The 24,169-nt window shown below is 45.9% G+C and overlaps 2 protein-coding genes across 7 annotated transcripts in view; one reads left to right on the forward strand and one right to left on the reverse strand.

The window, feature by feature from the left end:
- Positions 1-6,939, forward strand: part of LOC104922949 (uncharacterized) — an 11,228-nt gene extending 4,289 nt beyond the window's left edge. For 3 of the 5 annotated variants that reach the window (XM_027283400.1, XM_019273871.2, XM_019273870.2), the window contains exons 2-7: positions 527-858; positions 950-1,014; positions 1,173-1,330; positions 1,453-1,962; positions 2,126-3,621; positions 5,389-6,939. In XM_027283400.1, coding sequence (XP_027139201.1) covers positions 709-858; positions 950-1,014; positions 1,173-1,330; positions 1,453-1,962; positions 2,126-3,621; positions 5,389-6,057 — 3,048 coding nt within the window. In that variant the 5' untranslated portion in view covers positions 527-708 and the 3' untranslated portion in view covers positions 6,058-6,939. Of the gene's footprint in view, positions 1-31; positions 130-526; positions 859-949; positions 1,015-1,172; positions 1,331-1,452; positions 1,963-2,125; positions 3,622-5,388 lie in introns of all 5 variants that reach the window. The other 2 variants (XM_010735914.3, XM_027283399.1) reach the window with 1 other exon arrangement.
- LOC104923066 (solute carrier family 43 member 3) overlaps positions 1-15,858 on the reverse strand; it is an 18,862-nt gene extending 3,004 nt beyond the window's left edge. Inside the window, exons 1-13 of one of the 2 annotated variants that reach the window (XM_027283404.1) lie at positions 15,789-15,858; positions 14,572-14,886; positions 13,453-13,582; positions 12,813-12,859; positions 12,090-12,166; positions 11,889-11,981; positions 11,043-11,182; positions 9,660-9,805; positions 9,341-9,484; positions 9,090-9,197; positions 8,819-9,005; positions 7,883-8,006; positions 7,260-7,370 (exon numbers count right to left, since the gene is read on the reverse strand). In XM_027283404.1, coding sequence (XP_027139205.1) covers positions 7,260-7,370; positions 7,883-8,006; positions 8,819-9,005; positions 9,090-9,197; positions 9,341-9,484; positions 9,660-9,805; positions 11,043-11,182; positions 11,889-11,981; positions 12,090-12,166; positions 12,813-12,859; positions 13,453-13,582; positions 14,572-14,761 — 1,497 coding nt within the window. In that variant the 5' untranslated portion in view covers positions 14,762-14,886; positions 15,789-15,858. Of the gene's footprint in view, positions 1-7,056; positions 7,371-7,882; positions 8,007-8,818; positions 9,006-9,089; positions 9,198-9,340; positions 9,485-9,659; positions 9,806-11,042; positions 11,183-11,888; positions 11,982-12,089; positions 12,167-12,812; positions 12,860-13,452; positions 13,583-14,571; positions 14,887-15,788 lie in introns of those variants that run through there. The other variant, XM_027283403.1, reaches the window with a different exon arrangement.
- Positions 15,859-24,169: the final 8,311 nt, after the last annotated feature.

Below are 24,169 nucleotides of genomic sequence, written 5' to 3' on the forward strand. Positions count from 1 at the left end.
TGAAGAGACTTAAACGTCATTTTCACAACAGGTCTGAAAGCTCCCTCCAGAGTCACCAGATGCTGTCCCTCGGGAGCCGCAAGCAGCGGAGCGAGATATTGCCAGAGATCGATTCAGCTGACCCAGCAGGTCTGCCACCAGACAAGTGGGCACCCCTAACAGACGTTCACTGAAGCACACACACTCAGCACCACTGCTGCAATGGATTAAAGTGTTTTCGTAATTCCAGTCTGGATGAAATGTTTAGATATCTACAGAAAGTCAGAATGAACGCACGTGATAGAAACAGATATTACGCAATAAAATTAATCAAAACAAACTCAAAGCTTCTGTCTTTGCTATAAATAACTAATGTGTAAAATGATGTGTGTGTTGCTATAATGTAATATGTGTAATGTTGTATAGTAGCTGTTTCCTGTGTTGTTTAATTCCATCATCTCTGGGGTTTTTTACGGCACAGTAAATGTACCAATATCTCAACTTAATTCCATACATAAATAATAATTCCTATTTTTTTCCTCTCCAGGTTTGGATTTAAACCAAGAAGAGTTCTTTGAGGATATTCCGTTCATCCACACTGCTTCAAACCAGAACTATGTTCCAGACGCTGTGCTGCCGCCTGGAGATCCATGGCTCCACGGCGGGCCCTCCCGGGCCGCACTGTCCCTGCCTTCCTGTCTGTGCCTCTGTGGGGACGGTGGCTCTGGGATGTCTGGTCCTGGATTTTCTGGCGAAGAGCAGATGGGAGAGATGAAGGTGTACGCCAAGTGTCACCTCCAGCAGGGAGTCCTGTTTGGCCCGTTTGTAGGAGACGTGTGCAGAGGGCAAATGCCGACAAACCTAAAATATGCCTGGGCTGTAAGTAGAAATTGATCAAGTTATGGCAAAATGGCAGAAATACAGATTTGCTCTTGAAACTAGTTAACATACACTTTGTTTCCCTGTCCAGATCAGGGATGACGCTGCTTTTGTCTACGTCGATGCTTCTGATGAAAACAAATCTAACTGGATGAGGTGAGCACTTCTTACTGACCCAAGCAAAGATTCCCTCTCAAAGTAGTCTTCCATTTTTCCTTTCTGATTTGCTGTTTTTTTCATAATGCTGTCTGACAATCACTTGGGGCTGTGTCTCTTACTTTTGCAGTCATAGTTAACATAGTTAAATGTTTCAGGTATGTAACGTATACGAGCAGTGAGGAGGAACACAACCTGGTCGTCTTCCAGTTTTACCGTCGCATATACTATAAAGTTTCCCAGCCCATCACAGAAGGAGCAGAGCTCAGAGTCTGGATCGGCAAGGATTATGCCACTTTGCTAGGCCTGGGGATGGGTGAGTTCACTCAGATGTAATTTTTCAGTTTTTAATCAGTTTTGACCTCCACTTTTAAGTTTCAGCAGACAATAAATTGGAATTTAATTTGGCGTATGCATTTATTTTTGGTGGTGGCACAGGTGACAATGTGAAATGTGAAGTTGGAGACAAGGAGACAGTTCTGCGCCTCCTGCAGGACATCCAATTGGTCACCCTCCCAGAGCCCAGCAGCTCTTCCCTTTGGTCAGATCACAGCCAATCACAGAGCCCCATGCTTGTGATCAGCGACGTGACGACCGTGTCAAACCCGGACGGCATGTCAAACCCAGATTCAGCCATAAATTCTGGTTCTTCCTTTCCCTCCTCCTCCCTCATCTCCTTCCCGTCCCCTGGCTCATCTCAGATGGAAAAGTACGATTTTATGCCTGGAACCGACAAACTGCTGAGTAACCCACACGCCACACAACACAGCCCGTGGTACTTTTTTGGGTTTGAGCCGGACCCGACCGGTCGGCCTCTGGACCGGAGCACTGCGGTGTGTAAGCTGTGTGTGGAAAATGTGGGCTGCGGAGGAGGAGTGGCAGATCTCCAAAACCATCTGACCAACAAACATCACATCAGACCACGTGACAGTAACAAGGATCGAATAGGTAACCGTCTGTCTGTCAGCTTTGCACAGTAATTAACAGCATATCAAAGTTACAATGTTAAAAGAAAGGTCTGGTTTGAACCTGTCTAACTGATGACAGTTTGTGTTAGCTTTGTCAAAACTGTTGAAGCTTATTTGCTGATTGAAAATCTTTTTCCCAAAAGGTCAACAGCGCTCACATCCAGTGATGGTTAACAGCGGTCTAGTCAGTACACTGCCCCTGGTTCTGGCTGCTCATGTGACCGATGCCATCACCAACTTTCTCATCATGGATCTCCAGCCCCCAGCTCTGGTAGAAGGAGAAGGCTTCAAACAGCTCATCCACACCCTCCTTCCTTCTTACAAGGAGCTGCCTTCACCTCATCAGCTCGAGCACCTCCTGAAAGAACATCATACCAAAGGCAAGATGAGCCTGGCTCAGCTGCTGAGGAGGAAGATGGGAAGCGGAGAGAGCGAGGATATACTCGATTACACTGCTCCCATCGAGATTGAACCCAGGAGACGAGGGCGACCTCCCAGCCATCGGAGAGAAGTTCATCACTTTGTCACTTTAAGTGTGGATGTTTGGTTCCACAACTGGCAGGGCAACACTGAGAGGTACCTCACCCTCTGGGCACATTACATCGACAGTCATTTTAACTTCCGAAATCTGGCCCTGGCAACCCAAAGACTGACAGATAATGGGATGAAGGACTACAGCCTTCGAACAGTGGAGGCTCAAGTGAAAGTGATGGCTCAGGAGTGGGGAATCTCACAGCCGAATATGGTCTTGCTGGGAGGAGAAGGAAAGAACAAGATGAGGCTGAAGCCGATAAAGACTGAGAAAGTCGGAGAGGCTGCTGGAAGTGTTCCTCACCCAAACTCAACAACATTCCTGGAGAGGGACGACTCTGTGTCACCTGAGGAGCCACGTGGCTCAGAGCATGGTCATTCTAGCGAAGGACTACCATCTGTGCCGTGTTTCTTCAGCGCTGTGCAAGGCTGCATTGAGGAAGTGATGTCACATCCTGTCATCTCCAAGACACTCAACCAGTTTCAGGACATTCTCTCAATCCTGTTTCTGCCCCCCGTTCAAAACAAAAGCACGTATCAGCAACACGCCCAGAGTCTGTCGCAGACCCTGACGAAACAAGAACATGCAGAGCTGAAGTCATGGGCTCACAGCCCGCCAACGTGGAATAAGCTGTACCCTCTACTGAGCATGCTTATCAAACAGAAGAGCCTTTTCTGTGATATGATAAAAGACATTAAAGGTGAGGGCGTTTCTAAAGAAGACACTCCTTCAGAATTCAGTTCATCCGGCAGCTGCCACGCAAACTCAACCTCCAATACAACCTCAATGAGCGTTATGACTTCGCGATGTGAATGGAAGCTTCTGGAGGACCTGTGTTTGGTGCTCAGACCTCTGGATGTGGCGTGCCGAACTCTCGCCAAGGAGACGTTCCCCCGCCTGTCCCTCATCAAACCCATTCTCACCGGCCTGCTTTCTTGCCACCTTGTGTCACGGCCAGGAGATTCGTCGTCCATCCTGAAGGAAGTGAAGAGGATGATGAGGCGGAGCTTGGCGAGCTGCTACGACAACCCTGTTGTCAACAGGGTTCTGTGTGTGGCATGTTCCCTCGACCCCCAGTTTCATGGACTGGGCTTCATGGAGGAGAGGGTGAGTCAGTAGCTACACCAGGCAAGCTTTCTGTTCTTGCAAGACACATGCAGTTAACATTAACAGTTGCAGACTTATCATCGAAATTCTTCCTAATCTTTCATATAATGGGTTCTTAATTTCAGAAGTAGAATTGCCGTTTGAAACAACAACTTGGCTAACGATCTCCAGTTGACTCTTTAATGTTTCCAGTTGACTCGATTTAAAGAAGAATCTGGCAAAAAGTGGCATTCAATGGCTACTTACATACATGATTATTGTGCTAAAAGACTGACGCTAAAGCTGCAGGCCACAGGGTAGTGGGTACCTACATTTTTTAACTTTTTACAATACCAAGGTTTCAGTACCAAAATAACTTTTTTATACCTCACTAGAATGAAACTTAAGAACCGTTCAGAAGTCGAAGTTAAGTCGCATCAATTTTATTTATCTAGCACAAAATCACAAATCACCTCACTGCCTGAAGGGGCTTTACAATCAGTACAGCATGTGACACCCTCCATCCATAGAAGGTTTTAACGGGTCAGTGTTGTCTTAATGCAAGCAGACGTACAAGAACTTTGCTCAGATATTGTCTAAAATCTGCAACATTTAGATCTAAATCTGGAATTATCGCATTCAAAGAATAACTACTGTAAGCTTGACTATGAATCCGAAGAGACATTTGATGCTAGCTTGCAGTACCTGACAGCTTTCATTACCTCGTGCCATGGACACGTTTCAGTCAGTACCAAAACGCTGAGGTTTGTTAGAGGGATGATAGTTATCATTTGATTTTGCTTTCAGTGGCCCAACACCCATTAACTGGTAACACTTTCCTTTTAGTGCAACACTCCGTTTTCTCAATATGGAAGAATTATCCTATCTTTATTCAAGAGCGCACATTTCCAGTTTGAGAGCATGATTTCTCCTTCTCGTGCTCAGATTTATTGTCCTCGTGCTCAGATTTTGTGCTTGCACTCAAATCTAATGTGCTCGCGCTCAAAACATGTCCTGTGTGCTCTCAAATTTTTTCTGCTCTTAAATAGGTGACGATTTAAATAGCTGGCTAGTATGGTAAATTGGTGTATTTTTAGAGAGAAGCAGTTTTACAAACAGATCATATACCCGCCCGTGCAGAGCGTTAAAAAACGGTTAAGGAACACACCCAAGATTGAGCCAGACTCTAGCTGTCTCCCTATTGGCTGGAGAATCACACTAATTTAAGCGCAGGGCGGGACATCCTTCAGTCTAACCAGACACCTCCACCTGAGAGGATGTGCTGTTTTGAGCGCCAGCAGAAAAAATTTGAGAGCGCACAGGACATGTTTTGAGTGCGAGCACATTAGATTTGAGCGCGAGCACATTAGATCTGAGCGCGCACAGGACATATTTGAGTGCGAGCGAAATGTTTGTGTCCAAGCAGAAGAAATGTGAGCACAAGTATGTGATGTTTTGAGTCCAAGCACACAATTTGAAAGAAAGCAGCAGAAATCTGAGTGCGAGCACAAAATCTGAGCACGAGGACAATAAATCTGAGCACGAGAAGGAGAAATCATGCTCTCAAACTGAAAATATGCGCTCTTGAATAAAGATAAGATAATTCTTCCATAGATGAGTTTATCAGACTCTGAGTGATGAATGCACCTAGGTGTTTTTCAGTGCGTTTAGTTCTAGTAGCTCTTTATAGAATAATAAAATATATATGCTGACAATTGTCAGCATATATATTTTTAATCTGTTGATTCTTCTAACAATTTAAATATTTTTGTTGTGATTTCTTTCAAGGAGCAGACAGCCACTTTTGATTGGCTGAAGAAAGAGGCTGTCAGGATTGTGAAGGAGGACAAAAGGAGAAGCCAAGGTAAGCAGCAAAGCCGGAGCAAGAGAAGCCCCTCACCGGGTTCACCGGAGTCAGAGAGTGATATCCTGCGGAGGAGCAAGCGCCTCAAAGAATCCCGTCCGATCAACTTCAGAGAACTCGAGGAAGAAGAAGAAGAGAGCGAAGCCGGAGAGGCTGATGAGAGCGAGTTGGCAGATCCTGGATCTCAGGGTGGGCTTTCCGGTATGGAGTTCCTCCTGGGAGACCTATTCTGCTCTGCCCCTAGGAGCAGACAGAGCTCCGTGGAGGAGTCTATAGACATGGAGATGTCTGTCTTCAGAGCCGACAAGGGGACTTCTCTGGGGGTTGAGCCCCTGCAGTGGTGGAGGACGAAGGCAGTGCAGTTTCCACTGTTGGCCACCGTGGCACGGGCCTACCTGGCTGCCCCGGCAGTGGCAGGTAACGCTGCACAAGACTTTATGAGGCAAGGAGCAGGAGTCACGCACAGGAAGAGAGCCAACATTCCACCAGAAAGTTTGGACTCTATGTTGTTTCTGCACCACAACCACATGCCCACAACTGAGAGCGGGCTAACCGGAGGTAGGAACGATGACAAGATCGACAAGGTCCCTTAAACACTCAAACATTCATTCCTTTTTCACAAGCTCTGAATTTAAACCTCTCATCTACCTGTAACACTCTAATCAATGGTTTAAATCATGTTTAAATTTAAAGTCCTGACACAAAATCAACCCATTGGAAAAAAAGGAAAGAGGAACAGCACAATATCCCCACCTAGGACACAGACATGCAGAGGTTGGATGCAGTACACGCAGAGGACTCATTAAAGTGTAAAATAAGTGCATTAAGGTTGATTAATGTTGTGACTAAAGAAAAGAAAGTAAACAAGTTTTATACTGTGTATAGCCTGGACTGTTATACTTCTGATCTACATTTGACTTTGCTGTGTATTCAGTACCTTGTAGCGCCTAGTGCCTTACTTCTTTTGGATACAATCACACAGTAGATCGGTAGATATTCTTAATTTTTATTTTTTATCCTCAATACTAATTTCTAACAAATGTGTATAACTGTGATTGAAGTGTGTCGCTTGTTTGTGTTGGATGAAAGTCCTCCATGGTAGCATTAAGTGAAATGACTACCATGTGCCTTTGCTTTAGCATTAACATGTTTTTGGTGTTGAGTCGGTTCATATTATCCAAAGATTAATTATTAGATGACTTAATGCTGCTTTTTTTATCAGTAAGTTGGTAATAGAACTTCAACATGATGGTTCAAAGTGATCACAAGTGTTTGGTGAAACATGAGCACTACATTATACACTGTTACATTGGATGAATCTTATTAGCACAATGTCTGTATTGTCTTAGACTGTGATGTTAATATTCATGTACATGCAGAGTAACTGTTTTTGTTTTTGACTGTCATGTTTACTGTAATGTAAATACATGCACCTGTCAGATACTTTTTCAAAATAAAACATTATCATTTGAGCTGATTTAATCACAAACAACATACTGTGTATTAACATAGCACCCAGTATAGCAGTATTATGCGTACTGTACATTGTGTATTGAGGTTACAGCTCAGTAATGTTAGTATTCAAATAGAATGTAGCCCAATCAATAAAACATTTTTAAACTTTTTTTTATTAAACTAATAATACATTACATACAGAAAATCTCTGTTTTCTAGTTTATAATGTGCAAAGACCTAAAAGTAAATTTCCTAAGAGACTAAAACACTGAATTAATGTATTATTATTTTTAGACTGGAACTATAACTTTGCTTCGGCCATTATGAAACCATTAGTGACCTCAGTTTGCGTGTTGTCCTTTCTGTGATGAGCTACTTTCTTGCAGTAGATGTAGACGTAGACAGGATGGATGAATGCCAGCAGAGTGACAAGAGTCAGAGCAATGTCCATCTGTGCAACAGATCAAAACAACAGTTTACCATTTATGATAGATGGATGGATGGATATACCCGTAATATTACCACCATATGCTGTAAAATCACTTAATTTTTAGACAGACAGTGATTTCAACTTTCTTACATGATCTTGAGGATGTACTATTTAATACAAAGCCAGTGGCAACAAACTTCACTTTTCTGACAGTGACCTGAGTTTCAAAGAGCAGGTAAAGAGAGTTGTGCAGTCGTGCCTCCTTTATCTCAGCAATGTAACAAAAGTCAATTTTATGTCATTCATGCTAAAACAGAGAAGGCAATTCATGCTTTCATTTCCTCTCGCCTAGACTATTGCAACACTCTCTACCTCCAGCTTGTTCAGAATGCTGCAGCTCAAATTTTAACTGGCACTTCTCACACAGTCTCTTTCTTGTTGGTGTGTTTTTAGTTGTATCTCTTCACCTCATATATTCCCTTTATTTTTATTACAGTGGGACAGAAACCTCTGAAACTTTCGTAGGTACTTACAAAGAAGGGGTCTCCACCCAGAGCTCCTTTAACCAGAGCGAAGCAGGGGTACTGCAGCAGAGAGATAACAGCAGACACGGACATCACCAGGCCGTACAGTTTCCCAAAGTGACAGGCTGGAAAACTGAGAGAAACACAAGGATGTCTACGATTCTATGATCCAGCTCTATATAAAGTCTCTGATTAGCAGTCAGAAGCAGTCACAACATTTTTATGAGAGGTTCATTTAATTGAGGCTGCAGCTGAAGTGTTTTTTGTTTTTGTTGTTTCTTTGAGTCAGTGCTGGTGACAGTCAACTTCTAACCACTGAATTGCATTTTTTCTCTATTATCAGTTTTAGACTTCCCCCCTCACCCTATAGCATAGTTTTGCAGTGTTTGCTACTGATGAATCTTCAAGTCAGGCAGCAACTATTTGAACTTGAATAATTTGAAATTTAGGATGACATCTTCAGAAATATGGGAGATTTATGAGAGCCAGATTAAAAAAATAAAAATAAAAAAAATAGGTGAAAATGTGAGTTCAGAGCACAGCAGTTAAATACAGGATAATGTACAGCAAGCTGGTCAATGTTGCAAAATGAAGCCCAAATAAATCCCTCTTATTACGTGAATAAGTACCATAGAAATCAGTATTTTGTGTCAAATGATTGTAGTAGTAAGTCTATAGTCTGTTATTCATGGCAGATAAATAAAACAGACTGTAGAAAATGACAAATTAGTATCCAACAAAGCTGAGTAATAACCTCCAATAACCCAGGATCCTTCAATTCCCACAATGCAACTCAATAGCACCGTTTCTGTAAATCAACAACACCTGTCCCATGGATTTTAAACTCTAGATCCCAGGTGTGTGACTCAGGCTTTCTGTTAAACATTTGAAGTCTCAAACCCAATTCAATATATAATGTATAAATAAAGCAAGTGTGATACTCACGCCATGCTAATGAAGGCTGCATTTCCTCCATAGAGGAAGGAGCGGTTGAGGACTTGTAGAATAAAGGTGAGGTACTGCAGCGGGAGGAAAGGAACGGATGCGCACACAGAGAACAGCAGGCACTGCAGCGAGGTCAGGAACAGAGACAGAGAGGAGGAGCGCAGGTCCACCTCCTGCTCAGTTTCTCCTACAGGAGGAAAAAATGGTTAACAAGTGATGAGTAAAGATGCTCTGTCGCAAACAAACATGCAGTGAAATAACACTGATTCACCAGGAGCCAGAGGCTTCCCCTTGTGTCTGTCCATGAGGAGCCCGTTCCAGGGAGCACATAGCACTCCACACAGCTGGGTCATGGCGAAAGCATTGGTATACTGGCTCACTGAGGTGAGAAGGAAACAAAGAGAGGAGATGAAAAATAAATATGAGTTCAGATTGGGTGGTGATGATGAGAGGAGAGAATGCAAAAGTAAATAAGAGAATAAGGAGAAAGTTTTAAATCACAGTCAGTTAGCATGGAGTTACCCAGGTTGGGATCATTGTCAGCCAGTCGGTTGAGCATGGGGTTGAGCGTGCCAATAAAGAGGTAGTGCCTCAACTGCATTATGGACAGCCACATCATGTGCCACAGGAAGAACCAGGACAGCACGCAGCTCCGGAAACTCTCCACTAAAAGCATGTAAAGCATCAAGTCCCAAATTTATATAGTTCATCAATATACCTGTAGTCATACACACACCTTACAAAGCTTTGCTGATTTACATTCTGTGTGATTAAGAGAGAAAAACACATCAACCATCTTACCCACAACTGACAATGTGAATATCGTAGTGAGGTTAAGTACCAGTTTTTGAGTCTTGAGCGTCAGTCCCTTCCTCAGGTGCTTGCGACACGTCCTTCCCACTGGTCTCCTGTGATTCTGTCATCCCACCGTTCCTCATCCTCTCAAACTGCTCGAGATTGTAAGTGTTGGCCTGTCCGCAATCTAGTCTGTACATCAGGAAAAGTGACTGTCACGTCTCATCTATCCGACCGACAACAATTCATCCACATCAACAACTGCACCTCCTCCACTGTTCCTCTGTCCCAAGGCGTCACCCAGGGTTCGATGCTTGGTCCTCTCCTCTTTATACTCTACCTGCTCCCTCTTGGCAACATCATTCGCCACCATGGTCTTCATTTCCACTGTTTTGCCAATGACGTCCAGCTTTATATCTCCACCAACTCCACCACCCCCGGCGCGCACCACTCACTCCACTCTCTCCAACTGCCTCGCCGACATCAAATCCTGGATTCAGACCAACTTTCTCAAACTAAACTGTGACAAATCAGACATGATCATCATCGGCCCAAAATCCCTCACCAAAACCGCAGACTGCTTCCGCCTCAACATCGACAACTCCACCCTGTCTCCATTCCCCCACAGTCACAACCTCGGAGTCATCTTTGACAATAACCTCTCCTTTGAACATCACATAAACCAAATCACCAGAACTGCCTTCTTCCATCTCAAGAACATAGCCCGACTTCGCCCATCACTCTCCTTCCCCGCTGCTGAAACCCTCATTCACGCCTTCATCACTTCCAAAATTGACTACTGCAACAACATCCTCTATGGCACACCATCCAAAATAAAAAAAAAACTACAGTACATCCAAAAATCTGCTGCTCGTCTGCTCACCCACACCCGCACCCGTGATCACATCACTCCAGTCCTTCAGAAACTCCACTGGCTCCCAGTCCACAGCGTATCCAGTTCTCATCCTCCTCCTCACATACAAAGCCCTCCATAACCAGGCCCCTTCCTACCTCACTGACTTGCTCCATCGGCACAATCCATCCCGTAGCCTCCGTTCATCTTGCAAACCTCCTGACTCCTCCATCTAGGACCAAGCACCGAACCTGGGGCGACAGAGCCTTCTCTGCAGCTGCCCCCTCCCTCTGGAACTCTCTCCCCAAACACATCCGTGACTGTACTGACTTGCCCACCTTCAAATCTCCGACAAAAACACACCTTTTTGAAATTGCTTTTAATGTTTAATGTCTAATGTGTTTTTAGTGTATTATCTTATATTGTTTTGATGATTTGACGTTCTTCTTTGTAAAGTGTCTTTGAGTACCTTGAAAAGCGCTTTTAAATAAAATGTATTATTATTATTATTATCTATAAAGATGGCCTACGCGACCTAATGCAGGAAGTGTTTCAAAGACAAGCTAGTGTTCTCACCCGTAGGTGTAGTATTGAGGCAGAGGGTAAGGGATGTGAGTTCTGGGCATCAGCAGCAAGGTCCTCAACAGGTGAATAATGCTACAGGAGGATAAAACAAGGAAGGAGGAGCGGAGAGAGACTCCCTGTTCATGCAGAACCTGGAAAACAGGGGAAAACATCTTAGAAAACGAAAATGGAGTGGTTCAAAGAAGACCTGGCAAAAAACTGAATAGCCATTGTTTCTAGCTGTAATATCAAATCACATGTGAATGCTGTTATAAAAATTAGGGTTACACAGCTAGTTGGATGTTTTAACTTCCAATACAATGTTTGTTCATACATTATATGTCCTTAGGGCACTTCCCTTTATTGATGTTTTACTCAGACTGGCAGGGTTTGAGAACAGAATGAGTCAGGGACAGGTCAGAGAGATGACATCAAGATTGGGGATATACTGGCTACTCACTCAGGTGATATGTTGAAGTAAGCTGTTTAATGGCTACTCACTCAGGTGATATGTTGAAGTAAGCTGTTTAAAGGCATCATATGCAAATTGACCTTTTAACAATTTACAGGGGTTGAGACAGCCCATCTTCAGGAAAATGTATAAGAACCAACTGTTAACGCTCCTCTGGGAGCCTTTTTCTCTGTAACCCCTTTAGTGTGTTGCACTGTAAAACGCTCCTCTTGTACAAGAACAATAAATTCAACTTAAACATTGATGCTTTGAATCCGATCCTCCTTATTTAAGGGTTTTTCTTTAAAATTCCCGTAACAAATGCCCTCTACGGTGCCTGATATTGTTTTGTGACATCCAGTAAATGAGTTCAGAGCACAGCCACTGACATGGTTGTCTTAGTTTACCTTGATGAGGAAAAACACAGCAGCAGAGGAGTCAAAGGCACCGTTGTAGAGGGTGATGACGGTGGAGCGATGAGCAGCAAACAGGTTGGCAACCTTCACAACTCACAGAGACGGAATTCAGTGATGAAGAGATTTCAAAAGTGTTTCACGCAGTCTGTTTCTACGCTGGGATATTTATACAGAAATATTATCAGAATTCACCTGCATGTTAGTTAGAAGGAGCAGAATTCCTCCCACGGCAACGCAGGACAAGGCGGGAAAAAGCAGCTCTGATAATGCTACATGACAGGAAGACAAACTTTAGCAACTTCAGACAAGTATAGAAACCATCCCATTGATTATGAAATTATTATTCCTCCCCTTCACTTGGTTAGAGCTGGATTCCAGAGTCACTAACCAAGTAAGCAGAAAAGTCTTAACTGTGTCTCAGTTCACGTGCTGTTGGTCAATACTTCCATACTTACACTTGCTATTTCAAGTACATAAGTGTGTTCATTATTACTGCATTACTGCATTAGTGCTTGTAATGTTCACTAAAGAAAAGAAAGAGTTTGATAGATAGATAGATAGATAGATAGATAGATAGATAGATAGATATTCCTGTGCTAAACAAGGAGCCTTTTGGAATAACTTCCAGAAAATCCCAGTGCTATAGTACATGAATACTGAGAATTTCTCACTGTGGAAGGACTATGGCAAGAAGAAACAAAAGGAAATAGGTGTGATGATATGGATGTAAACTATGAATCCATTCACCATTCCATTTATAATGTGTAATAACTGATTACTAATAAGATTTACTTGAATTATTGTTGTTGTTTTTTTTAAAAAAAGGTTTAGTGAACTGCATGAAATGGTCGCTTCATCATTATTATTGTGATTCTTTGATGTATGTTATGAATGCTTGTGCCTGTGTTCACCTACCTGCACTGGAGAAGGCCACAAGAAGAGTTCCAGTCGTGTACAAACATCTGGAGAGAGAAATGTGAATTTGGAGCAGCTACATCAGTGCCTTTGTGATCTATCCACCAAAACATACACACACTAGAAAGCTGAGATGTATTTTCACACTATGAGCAGGTCACTTGATCACTTTCCAGCACCAGTGTGCATGTAGATGTATGTAACATCTGCAGGCACAAGTCTTTAATGAAATTTGCCATTTATGGAGAGACAGTCTGGGGTCAAAGGGTTCAGTTTCTGACAATATATTGACTGAACTTAAATCATAAATATACTGACACTGCAAATACAAAGGCCAAGTAGTGTCTACAATCAAAGTAAGTGTAGTGTAATCTCTGCCTTCTTAGACACTCCCTACGTTTATCTCTGTAACTCTTAATAATGCCCCTTTATCCTAACTGTAAAAAACTGCAAACTGAAATATACATTTGAGCTCATGGATATTATGCATTGAATGATAACTTATTTCAGATTATCAGCCACTTGTTTTGCCTACTGAACTTAAACTTTTGTTTCCTGCTATCTGAGGTAGGACAAAAACTGATACTGTCAAGGTTTTCAACTGTAATTGTTTTGTTTCATGGTTAGAGAGCGAACTCACATTGCCACCAGCCTCGTCACCAAGGTGCCAAATCGATCGAATAGGTAGCCATTGACTAGACACAGGAAGTTGTTGAGGAACGAGGTGATGGTGAAGACCAGAGAGAACTGCTCATCCTGTCCACTACAGTCTGCAAGAAGAGGGGAAAGCTTGTGACATTATGACATTATATCACTACACTAGCATCATATCTTCAGTTACCCATGAATGCTCTGTCTTTGCCCACATAGCAGTGGTACTAGATCATGTGTAGACCGCAGTCTTTACTTCACTCATAGTAGATAATAGTAGAAATATTTCTGTGTTTTAAACGTTAAACTTAAAACACTTACTTTAACCTCTGGTCCTTTCAGGATGATGGTCTGTGACACTATTTTCACACTTGTGCGCTTTGTGGTCTAAGTTATCTTAAAGCTGAATTAATGAAATGACTTTTACTGTGAAAGGGACCCCTTGTTGTCATTGAGTTTTTTAAATTTTTCTGCCCCAAAGTGGCCAAAAATCTATTCATGCAGCTTTAATTGACAGTATTTGTACATTCCAGACATTACAGTACATTCCAGACATTACACATAGAGACATAGCAAACTCGTAAGGAGGAGAGGACTGTCTGTAGCTATAAAATGCTCATTCTAAGGTAATAAAAACATAACAATTCTTATTTTCCAGTGATTATACACTAATGAAAATTAGTTTAGCATATTTTTCAATTTCTGCCATATTATTGTGGTCGAAATTCTTATTAAATGATGTGAGACTAAAATAAAACTTGAGAATTAAGCTGTCTTTGCAAAGAAGGTCAGCAGTTATACAAAGCACATAGTAGCAGTCTGCAGAATGAAAGGCAAAGTATGAATGAGAGCATTTATACACATAGACTGGATGTTATAAACATGAGTCATAGCTTATTGGCAATTAGATACAAAGGATAAACGAGAACTTTAGAAGTGATAAGTAAGAATATTAAATTACCATTACAATCTGTAAATAGAGCCCCTAAATCTGACATATTTTTAAAGAAACAACTGAGGTCCATGTTAGGTTTACTCAACAGGAATACCGGGATGGGCATAGCAGCAACAAGATCGCCTCTCAAACCTGAACTTCAGAGTTGCTTACCTGTAATGGTGAGAGTGCCATTGGTACCTGGGACAGTGGCACACAGATAACTGAAGTAGCCATCCTCCTTCAGCACAAACATCAGAGAGGCAAAACCAAACACCACACCGGCAAAGCAGAGACACTCCAGCATCCCCGAGGCCAGAGTCAGCCTGTAGCGCAGCCTGGTACTCACCTCGCACCCCTGCATGTTTTACTCCAGGTCACCAGCAAGTTTATTTCCAGTATGAGTTTAGTCACCAGAGAATTATGTCTTTTCTCTCTTTTTCCTCTAAATCCTCTTATAGAGTTCCCTTCATCAAGCAAAGGTCCCTGCTGGATTAAAGATACAGAAGAAAAACAGGTGTAAGGGAGAGAAAGTTTTTCATCCTTCAGTTACAGCCAAATACAGTACCAAATGACCCAGCATATTGTTCAACGCCTACGCAACAGATGATCCAGGACTAAGCAGCGAAGAAGTTTCAATGGATTAAACACATGTCGACCAATTTGTATACATTGCAATCTCCCACCAGAAATTTTACATCTGTTTATTATTATTATATTATTATTATTTATATTTATTAAAACTTTTACAAAACATTGACTAACTATAACATAGATATAACAATATAATAATAACAATAATAATGCTATAATTTAATTTAGACTATATTATAATAATAGTATAGTATGGTATAGTATAGTATAGTATAGTATATATATAAAAAACTAGTATAAAAACTCCTAAAAGGGACCAGTCTGAATTTAAAGTATTGTGTTTATTTCTGATACTTATTCTTTTTCTGACATTCTTGTACTTTTGCTTCAGTATTTTTAAACAGTTGTACTTGAATAAAGTGACGTAATACATTTTCCACCACCTTGTTTGTAGATATTATATAAACATAGGACATGTATCACTGTATATTGTATAAATGAGATGTTCCATGTGTTTTTCTTGGTCTGAGGACAGTCATGCCCAGGCGGTGCTGACTGTAATCCAGATTAGTTCATTTAATCTGTGTAGAGTACAGACACATGGCACAACGTGGACACAAAAACCTGAAAAAAATAGACCTTTATAACGTGACCGTCACTTTTTAAACACAACATGAGTGCGTATAAAAAAAGTATAACACCCAGAAACTGTTTGTCTTTTGTGTGTGTGTGTGTGTGTGTGTGTGTGTGTGTGTGTGTGTGTGTGTGTGTGTGTGTGACACGGTGAATGAACTCACCTCAGTTTTCAGCCATTCCGACAACACCTGCTGGATCCTCTACACCTGAGCTGACTGAATGATGGTTACTTTGTGTTTCCAGGTGGACTGAGTGTCCGTCACTCGGGACAGACCACGATGCGCCTTGCACCGACAGCAGAGCTGCGCCTCGCTCGTCCAATCAGAGTGAGATCCGGTGTTAATGATAACAGATGGAACACAGGGCGGGTCAACATGTTAACATATGGGTCTATTATACACGCAGTAATTCTCGTTCATTGTTTAATTGTGAATTGTATGATAATATTAGGGATTTTCTATTTAAATAATATTATATCATTTTAATTAAGCCCCGGAAGCCTGCAGATAAAACATACAAAAACATTAAATACAATACAGACTTACTAATGAGACACGTGTTGACAGCTGCAGGAATATTAAACACACACATTTGGATTAACTTCCGCTGCTGCTGCTGTAGTCTGGGACTCATCATGAGACATAATATATTATTAGGTTGTCACTGTGGTATAAATGCAGTGAAACGTGATGAGTTTCACGCCATAACGTGAACTTCCATGTTTTAACAACACACATAAACAACACGTCAACAATGCGTCAACAACACGTCAACAATGCGTCAACAACGCGTTGAAAATCAAGACAGTTTCCATATGAATGAAAATCAACGCGTTTTTGCGCGTTGTTAATGTGCAGGGCCGGCCCTCGGCATTTAGTGGCCCTAAACAAGATTTTGTTTGTGGCCCCCAAAAAATCAGTGCTATGGTCTCACATACTAATATTTACTGAAGGCTACACAGGCTGACACATCTCCTGACACATTTCAGCCAAATGTCAACATCCCAGTTAGCATCTTGCACTGTTTTTTTTTTTTCATACCTCCTCGCTTTGGCATGATGGCTGGTGTTATGGAATTTTCTATCCTTGGGTTACACAGGGTCACGTGTGGGCCTCGGGGTCCTCAGCAGTATTAGTTGTTTGGATTTGATTGGGAACAGTAGGTGCCAGTCTATCTCAACACTGTGGTGGCCTGGACAGCCCCCTCCAGGAGTAAAAACATTCTCTTTGACTAATTCTGGCCACTACATTTGTACATTCTACGTAAACAAACCAGACGCAGTTACATGGCACTAATGACAATATATTGCAGAATAAAACTTTGACAATATCGTAGAGCTGAAAAAAATTATCTATAATAATACCACGACCTCCTAAAGATGCTGTTTTTTATTAACATAATGAAGCTACGAATCCATCCAAGCTAGACGTTTTGTGCTTGAAATATCATTTTAAAAATATCACCCTGCTCCAGAAATCTTAGTTTACTGTATCTGTGCCATTTCACTGACTGCTCCTCTCCTCCATGTGTCCAGGACAACCCTAACACTAAACCAAACACAAGTGGTTTCTGACGAAAAGTGAAGAAAAAAAGGCAGTGATGAACATGATGTGTCCTGTAATTACATAACGGTTAAAGTGTAGGTGTGATGAGGTTTAAAAAGCCCTTGAACCTTTTCTGGATGCCAAACCTTTAGGTCTTTTAATATGTTTGATATTTGAGCCTGTGATTTATTAAGTGAAAGCCTGGTTCACCCACAAAGCTCGTTCCACTTGTTGTCTAATTAGGCCTCTTGTCAGGACTGTGTGGATGTGCCCCTCAGTCTTATCAGGGTTCTTATGTTAAAAATCCAGTTTTAAACTGATATTGACAGTGTGCTCAGATGATTTATGTTAAATAATTATTTTTGTGTTTGATCACATTATCACACAGCAAACCTGACGATGTATTCTAGTACAGGAATATTGCACACACTGCACAGAGATAATGAGGAACAAGTCCTTGATAGGAGGCTCAGCAGCTAATTTACACTTTGCTTTGATTAAAGTATGATGCTATATACACAGATCATTATACTGAACAGTAGAGGACCCAAACTGCAAACACCAACCACAGAAGAGAATACATTTATACAGTTTATTCAACTAAATTAACAGTGCAACTCAGGAGCAGGGTGACTGGATTAGATCTTAAAGGTAGGAGATCCAGAACAGTGCAAGGCTGGTGGTGGCAGCAAACTTCAGGAGCAGGTGTTTAGATAAGACTGAACTGGATGGATGACTGGCAGGATTTCCTGAAGCACAGGGAAAGTAAGGTTAAACAGGATTCAAAAAACAAATCTGGAAGTCTGGAAGGTGGAATCAGTCCTCTATATAGGATGACTGGATGATGAGCAGCAGGTGGTGAGCTGACAGTCAGGTGAGAGGGAGACTGGAGGTCACATCCAGCAACACACAAAACAGAGACAGACATGTCAGACAAACAGAAGGTGGAGTTTGGTAACTTACATTTTAGAACTAGTACAAGTAAGAACTAACTACATACCACTGCAGGCTACAACCTGCAGGCTGCCTACACCTGCAGGTTGTAGCCTGTCAAAGCTGCTTGCCAGAGTCTGCAGGTAGAGGTGGCCTGAAGGCCGGAGGCAGAGGCAGGTAGGTGGAGGGTCAGTCAACGCTTCTTGCCATGATCTGCAGCTGCAGGCCTCCACCTGTAGACTATGGCAAACAGCTGTACCTTGACTCTCCACCTGCATACTCTGGCAAGTAGCTTTGACTGACCCTCCACCTACCAACCTTTACCAACTGCCTGCAGGCCGCCTCCACCTGCAGACTGTGGCAAGAAGCTTTGAGTGACCCTCCACAATCTGCAGGTGGAGGCGGCCTAAAGCCTGGAGGCGAAGGCTGGTAGTTCGATGGTCAGTCAAAGCTGCTTACCGCATTCTGCACGTGGAGGTGGCCTGCTGGCTGGTGGCAGAGGCTGGAAGATGGAGGGTCGGGGTACAGCTGCTTGCCACAGTCTGCAGGTGGAGGCGGCCTGAAGGCTGGATGTCATGGTACAGCTGCTTGCCACAGTCTGCAGGTGGAGGCAGGCTGCAGGCTGTTGGCAAAGTTTGGTAGGTGGATGGTCAGTCTAAAACTCCTTTCCACAGTCTGCAGGCCATCTCATCCTGCAGACTGTGGCAAGAAGCTTTGACTGACCCTCCATCTACCAGTTGCTTGCCATAGTCTACAGGTGGAGGCACTCTGAAGGCTGGAGACAGAGAGGGGTAGATGGAGTGCCAAAGTCTGCAGGTGGAGGTGGCCTGCAGGCTGGTGGCAGAGGCTGGCAGGTGGAGGGTCAGTCAAAGCTGCTTGCCAGAGGCAGTAGGTGGAGGCATGCTTCAGGCTGGTGGAAGAGGCTGGCAGGTGGAGGATCAGGCTTGAGCTGCTTGCCACAGTCTGTAGGTGGAGGTGGACTGAAGGCTGGAGGCAGAGGCTGGTTGGTGAAGGGTCAGTCTAAAGCTTGCTATCCACGTATCCACAGTATGCAGGTTGGAGGTGGACAGAGCTGGGGTGAAAAGGGGGGGACACAGGAGCCTTACAGGGCTGTGTCAGGGTAAGCTTGCTTGCCACAGCAAGCTGGTGGCACAGGCAGGTAGGTGGAGGGTCAGTCAAAACTGCTTGGCAGAGTCTGCAGGTGGAGACGGCCTAAAGGCTGTTGGCACAGGCAGGTAGGCGGAGGGTCAGGTTCAGGTTGTTTAGCCACAGTCCTGCAGGTGGAGGTGGACTTTAGGCTGATGGAAGAGGCTTGGCAGGTGGAGGGTCAGGGTCGAGAGCTGTATTCCATACGCATAGTCCTGCCAGTGGCAGGCCGGCCATGAGGAGCTGGTTGGCAGAGGCGTGCTAGAAGATGCGAGGGTCAAGTCCAAAAGCTGCTGAGTGCAGAAGATACCGAACAGGTGGAGGCGGCCTGAAGGCGGGAGCAGAGCTGTCCTAGATGGAGGCGTCACCTCAAAGCTGCGAGCCACAGTTCTGTACAGGTGGAGCGGCCAATGCAGGCTGGTGGAAGAGGCTGGGCAGGTGGAGGCAAGCTTGAGCTGCTTGCCACAGTCTGTAGTGGAGTTGACTGATGGCTGGATGGTCAGAGGCTGTTGGTGGAGGGTCATGTCTAAAGCTGCTCATCCACAGTCAGCAGGGGATGTGGAAGAAGGCTGGTGAGAAGGCCTTTACAGGTTGCTGTGTGTCAGGGTACAGCTGCTTGCCACAGCAGCTGGTGGCACAGGCAGGTAGGTGGGGGTCAGTCTCAAACTGCTTGGCAGAGTCTGCAGGATGGAGACGGACCTGAAAGGCTGGAGGCAGCGGCTGGAGGGGGAGGGTCATCAAAGCTGCTGCATAGTCTGCAGGTGAGGCGGCTGAATGTTGCAAAGGCAGGTAGGTGGAGGGTCAGGTTACAGCCGTTTGCCACGTGCAGGTTGGAGGTGGACTGTTAGGTGCTGGAAGAGCTGGTAGCGTGGAGGGGTCAGGTCGACTGCATGCCACAGTATGCAGTAGGGGGCGGCTGACCTGAAGACTGGTGGCAGAGGCAGGTGTTGATGGTCAGTCTAAAGCTGCTTTCCACAGTCTGAGGTGGAGGCGGGCTGCAGGCTGTGGAAGCGTTGGCAGGGGCGGGTCAGGGTCCAGATGCTTGGCCACAGGCAGCAGGTGGAGGCGGCCTGCAGGCTGGAGGCAGAGAGGTTAGATTAGGGTCACAAGCTCTTCTAGCCACAGTCTGCAGATGGAGGCGGGGGCTCTGCAAGCTGTTGGCAAAGGCAGGTAGAGTGACGAGTCATGTCAAAGGCTGCCGTGCCACAGTCTTGCCAGGTGGAGGGCGGCTGAAGGCTGGAGTCTGGGTCAGCTGTTTGCCACAGTCTTGCAGGTGGAGGCGGCCTGAAGGCTGGCTGTCATTGGGTACAGCTGTTTGCCACAGTCTGAGGTGGAGGCGGGCGTCCTAAGGCTAGAGCGCAGAGGCTGTGTACGTGGAGGATCAGTCAAAGCTATCTTTGCCACAAGGTCTGCAGGTGGAGGCAGGCTGCAGGCTGTTGGCCAAAGTTGGTTAGGGTGGATGGCAAACGTTAAAACTCCTTTCCACAGTCTGCCAGGCCATCTCATCCTGCAGACTTGTTGGCAAGACGCTTTGGACTGACCCTCTATCTACCAGTTGTTGCCACGTCTTACAGGTGAGGGGCACTCTTCAGGGCTGGAGACAGGAGCAGGGGTAGCGATGGAGTGCCAGCAAAGCTACAGTCTGGCAGGTGGAGGTGGCCTGCCAGGTCTGGTGGCAGAGGCTTGGCAGGGTTGAGAGGTGGAGGGTCCCGTCAAGCTGCTTGCCAGAGCAAGTAGTGGAGGCATGCTTCAGGATGGTGGGAAGAGGTGGCAGATGGAGGATCCGGCTTGACGCTATTTGCACACTGTGGTTGGAGGTGGACGAATGGGTGGAGGAGAGGTGGTTGGTGAAGGGCAGTTAAGCTGGCATCCCACAGTATGCAGGTGGATGTGGACCGAAGGTGGTGAAAGAGCCTTTTACAGGTGCTGTGTCAGGGTACAGCTCTTGCCACAGGCCGCGGTGGCACAGGCAGGAGGTGGGGGTCAGTCAAAACTGATGGCAGAGTCTGCAGGGTGGCGACGGCCTGAAGCTGGAGGCAGAGGCAGGTAGGGTGGAGGGTCACTCAAAGCTGCCTTGTATATTCTGAGGTGGAGGCGGCCTGAGGCTGTTGGCAAAGGCAGTTAGGTTGGAGGTCAGGTTACCAGTGTCTTGCACAGTCTGCAGGTGGAGGGGACTGTCGGCGAGGACGAGGCTGGAGGTGGAGGGTCAGTGTCGAGCTGCATTGTCACAGTCTTGCAGTGGAGGCGGCCTGAAGGGACTGGTGGCCGAGGCAGGTAGGTTGATAGTCAGTTAAAGCAATGCTTTCCACACGTCTGCAGGAGTGGCGGTGGGCTTCATGCTGGTGGAAGGGCTGGAGGTGGAGGGTCAGGGTACAGATGCTTGCCACAGGCAGCAGGTGGCGGCGGCCTGGCAGTCTGGTTGCAGAGAGGCAGGTCGGTGGAGGGGTCAGTCAAAGCTGCTTGGCAGAGTCCGCAGGTGGATGGGTGGCCTGAAGGCGGAGGCAGAGGTGTTAGATGGAGGGTCACACAACGCTTATGTCACAGTCTGCAGAATGGAGGCGGGCTGCAGTGCTGTTGGCAAAGGGAGGTTGGTGGAGTTCAGGGTTACCGCTGGTGCCACAGTCTGCAGGCGGAGGCGGCCTGCAGCTGGAGGCAGAGGCTTTTGTTAGATGGAGGTCACTCCTCAAAGCTGTTTGCCACAGTCTGCAGTGGAGGTGGCCTGCAGGATCGGTGGAGAGGCAGGTAGGTGGAGGATCCGTCAAAGCTGCTTGCCACAGTTGGAGTTGGCTGTGGCCTGGCAGGCTGGTGAACAGAGGCCGGGTATGTAGAGGTTCACGGCTGCAGCTGCTGCCCACCAGTCTGCCAGGTGGTGGGCAGCTGCCAGGGTTGGTGGAACGGTGGTAGGTGAGGGTCAGACAAAGCTTCTTGCCTGGGTCTGCAGCTGGCGAGGACTTGCAGGCTGTTGGCAAAGGGAAGGTAGGTGGAGGGGTAGGCTTCCAAGCTGTTGCCCGAGTCTGAAGGTGAGGCCCAGCCTGACGGCTGGAGCAGCTGCTGGCGATGGAGTTTTCAGGGACAGATGCTGCCAGATTCTTCTGGCCGTTTTGTAATTACCACCACGGACACCTAAAACCTGTGCAGAGTCTGGAAGGTGGAATCAGTCCTCTATATAGGATGACTGGATGATGAGCAGCAGGTGGTGAGCTGACAGTCAGGTGAGAGGGAGACTGGAGGTCACATCCAGCAACACACAAAACAGAGACAGACATGTCAGACAAACAGAAGGTGGAGTTTGGTAACTTACATTTTCTTACAAGCAAGAACTACATACCACTGCAGACTACAACCTGCAGGTGTAGGCAGGCTGCCTACCTCTGCAGGTTGTAGCCTGTCAAAGCTGCTTGCCAGAGTCTGCCGGTGAAGGTGGCCTGCTGGCTGGTGGCAAAAGCAGGTAGGTGGAGGGTCAGGGTACAGCTGCTTGCCACAGTCTGCAGGTGGAGGCAGTCTGAAGGCTGGTGTCAAAGGCAGGTCAGTGGAGGGTCAGTCAAAGCTTCTTGCCACAGTCTGCAGGTGGAGGCAGGCTGCAGGCTGTTGGCAAAGTTTGGTAGGTGGATGGTCAGTCTAAAACTCCTTTCCACAGTCTGCAGGCCATCTCATCCTGCAGACTGTGGAAAGGAGTTTTGACTGACCCTCCATCTACCAGTTGCTTGCCATAGTCTACAGGTGGAGGCACTCTGAAGGCTGGAGACAGAGAGGGGTAGATGGAGTGCCAGCCAAAGCTAGAGTCTGCAGGTGGAGGCGGCCTGCAGGCTGGTGGCAGAGGCAGGTAGGTGGAGGGTCAGTCAAAGCTGCTTGCCAGAGGCAGTAGGTGGAGGCATGCTTCAGGCTGGTGGAAGAGGCTGGCAGGTGGAGGATCAGGCTTGGGCTGCTTGCCACAGTCTGTAGGTGGAGGGTCAGGTTACAGCTGTTTGCCACAGTCTGCAGGTGGAGGCGGCCTGAAGACTGGTGGCAAAGGCAGGTAGGTGGAGGGTCAGGTTACAGCTGTTTGCCACAGTCTGCAGGTGGAGGTGGACTTTAGGCTGATGGAAGAGGCTGGCAGGTGGAGGGTCAGGGTCGAGCTGCATGCCAGAGTCTGCAGGTGGAGGCGGCCTGAAGACTGGTGGCAGAGGCAGGTAGGTGGAGGGTCAGTCAAAGCTGCTTGGCAGAGTCTGCAGGTGGAGGCGGCCTGAAGGCTGGAGGCAGAGACTGGTAGGTGGAGGATCAGACAAAGTTGGTTGCCACAGTCTGGAGGTGGAGGCGGCCTGAAGGCTGGAGGCAGAGGCTGTTAGATGGAGGGTCACTCAAAGCTTCTAGCCACAGTCTGCAGATGGAGGCGGGCTGCAGGCTGTTGGCAAAGGCAGGTAGGTGGAGGGTCAGTCAAAGCTGCTTGGCAGAGTCCGCAGGTGGAGGCGGCCTGAAGGCTGGAGGCAGAGGCTGTTAGATGGAGGGTCAGTCAAAGCTTCTAGCCACAGTCTGCAGATGGAGGCGGGCTGCAGGCTGTTGGCAAAGGCAGGTAGGTGGAGGGTCAGTCAAAGTTGCTTGCCACAGTCTGGAGGTGGAGGCGGCCTGCAGGTTGGAGGCAAAGGAAGGTAGGTGGAGGGTCAGGCTCCAGCTGTTTGCCAGAGTCTGAAGGTGGAGGCAGCCTGAAGGCTGGAGGCAGATGCTGGCAGATGGAGGGTCAGGGTACAGATGCTTGCCAGATTCTTCTGGCCGTTGTGTAATTACCACACAAGGACACTGAACCATGTGGCAGAGTCTGGAAGGTGGAATCAGTCCTCTATATAGGATGACTGGATGATGAGCAGCAGGTGGTGAGCTGACAGTCAGGTGAGAGGGAGACTGGAGGTCACATCCAGCAACACACAAAACAGAGACAGACATGT

This window comes from Larimichthys crocea, chromosome X (assembly GCF_000972845.2).
Source record: "Larimichthys crocea isolate SSNF chromosome X, L_crocea_2.0, whole genome shotgun sequence".
Classification (NCBI taxonomy): domain Eukaryota; kingdom Metazoa; phylum Chordata; class Actinopteri; family Sciaenidae; genus Larimichthys; species Larimichthys crocea.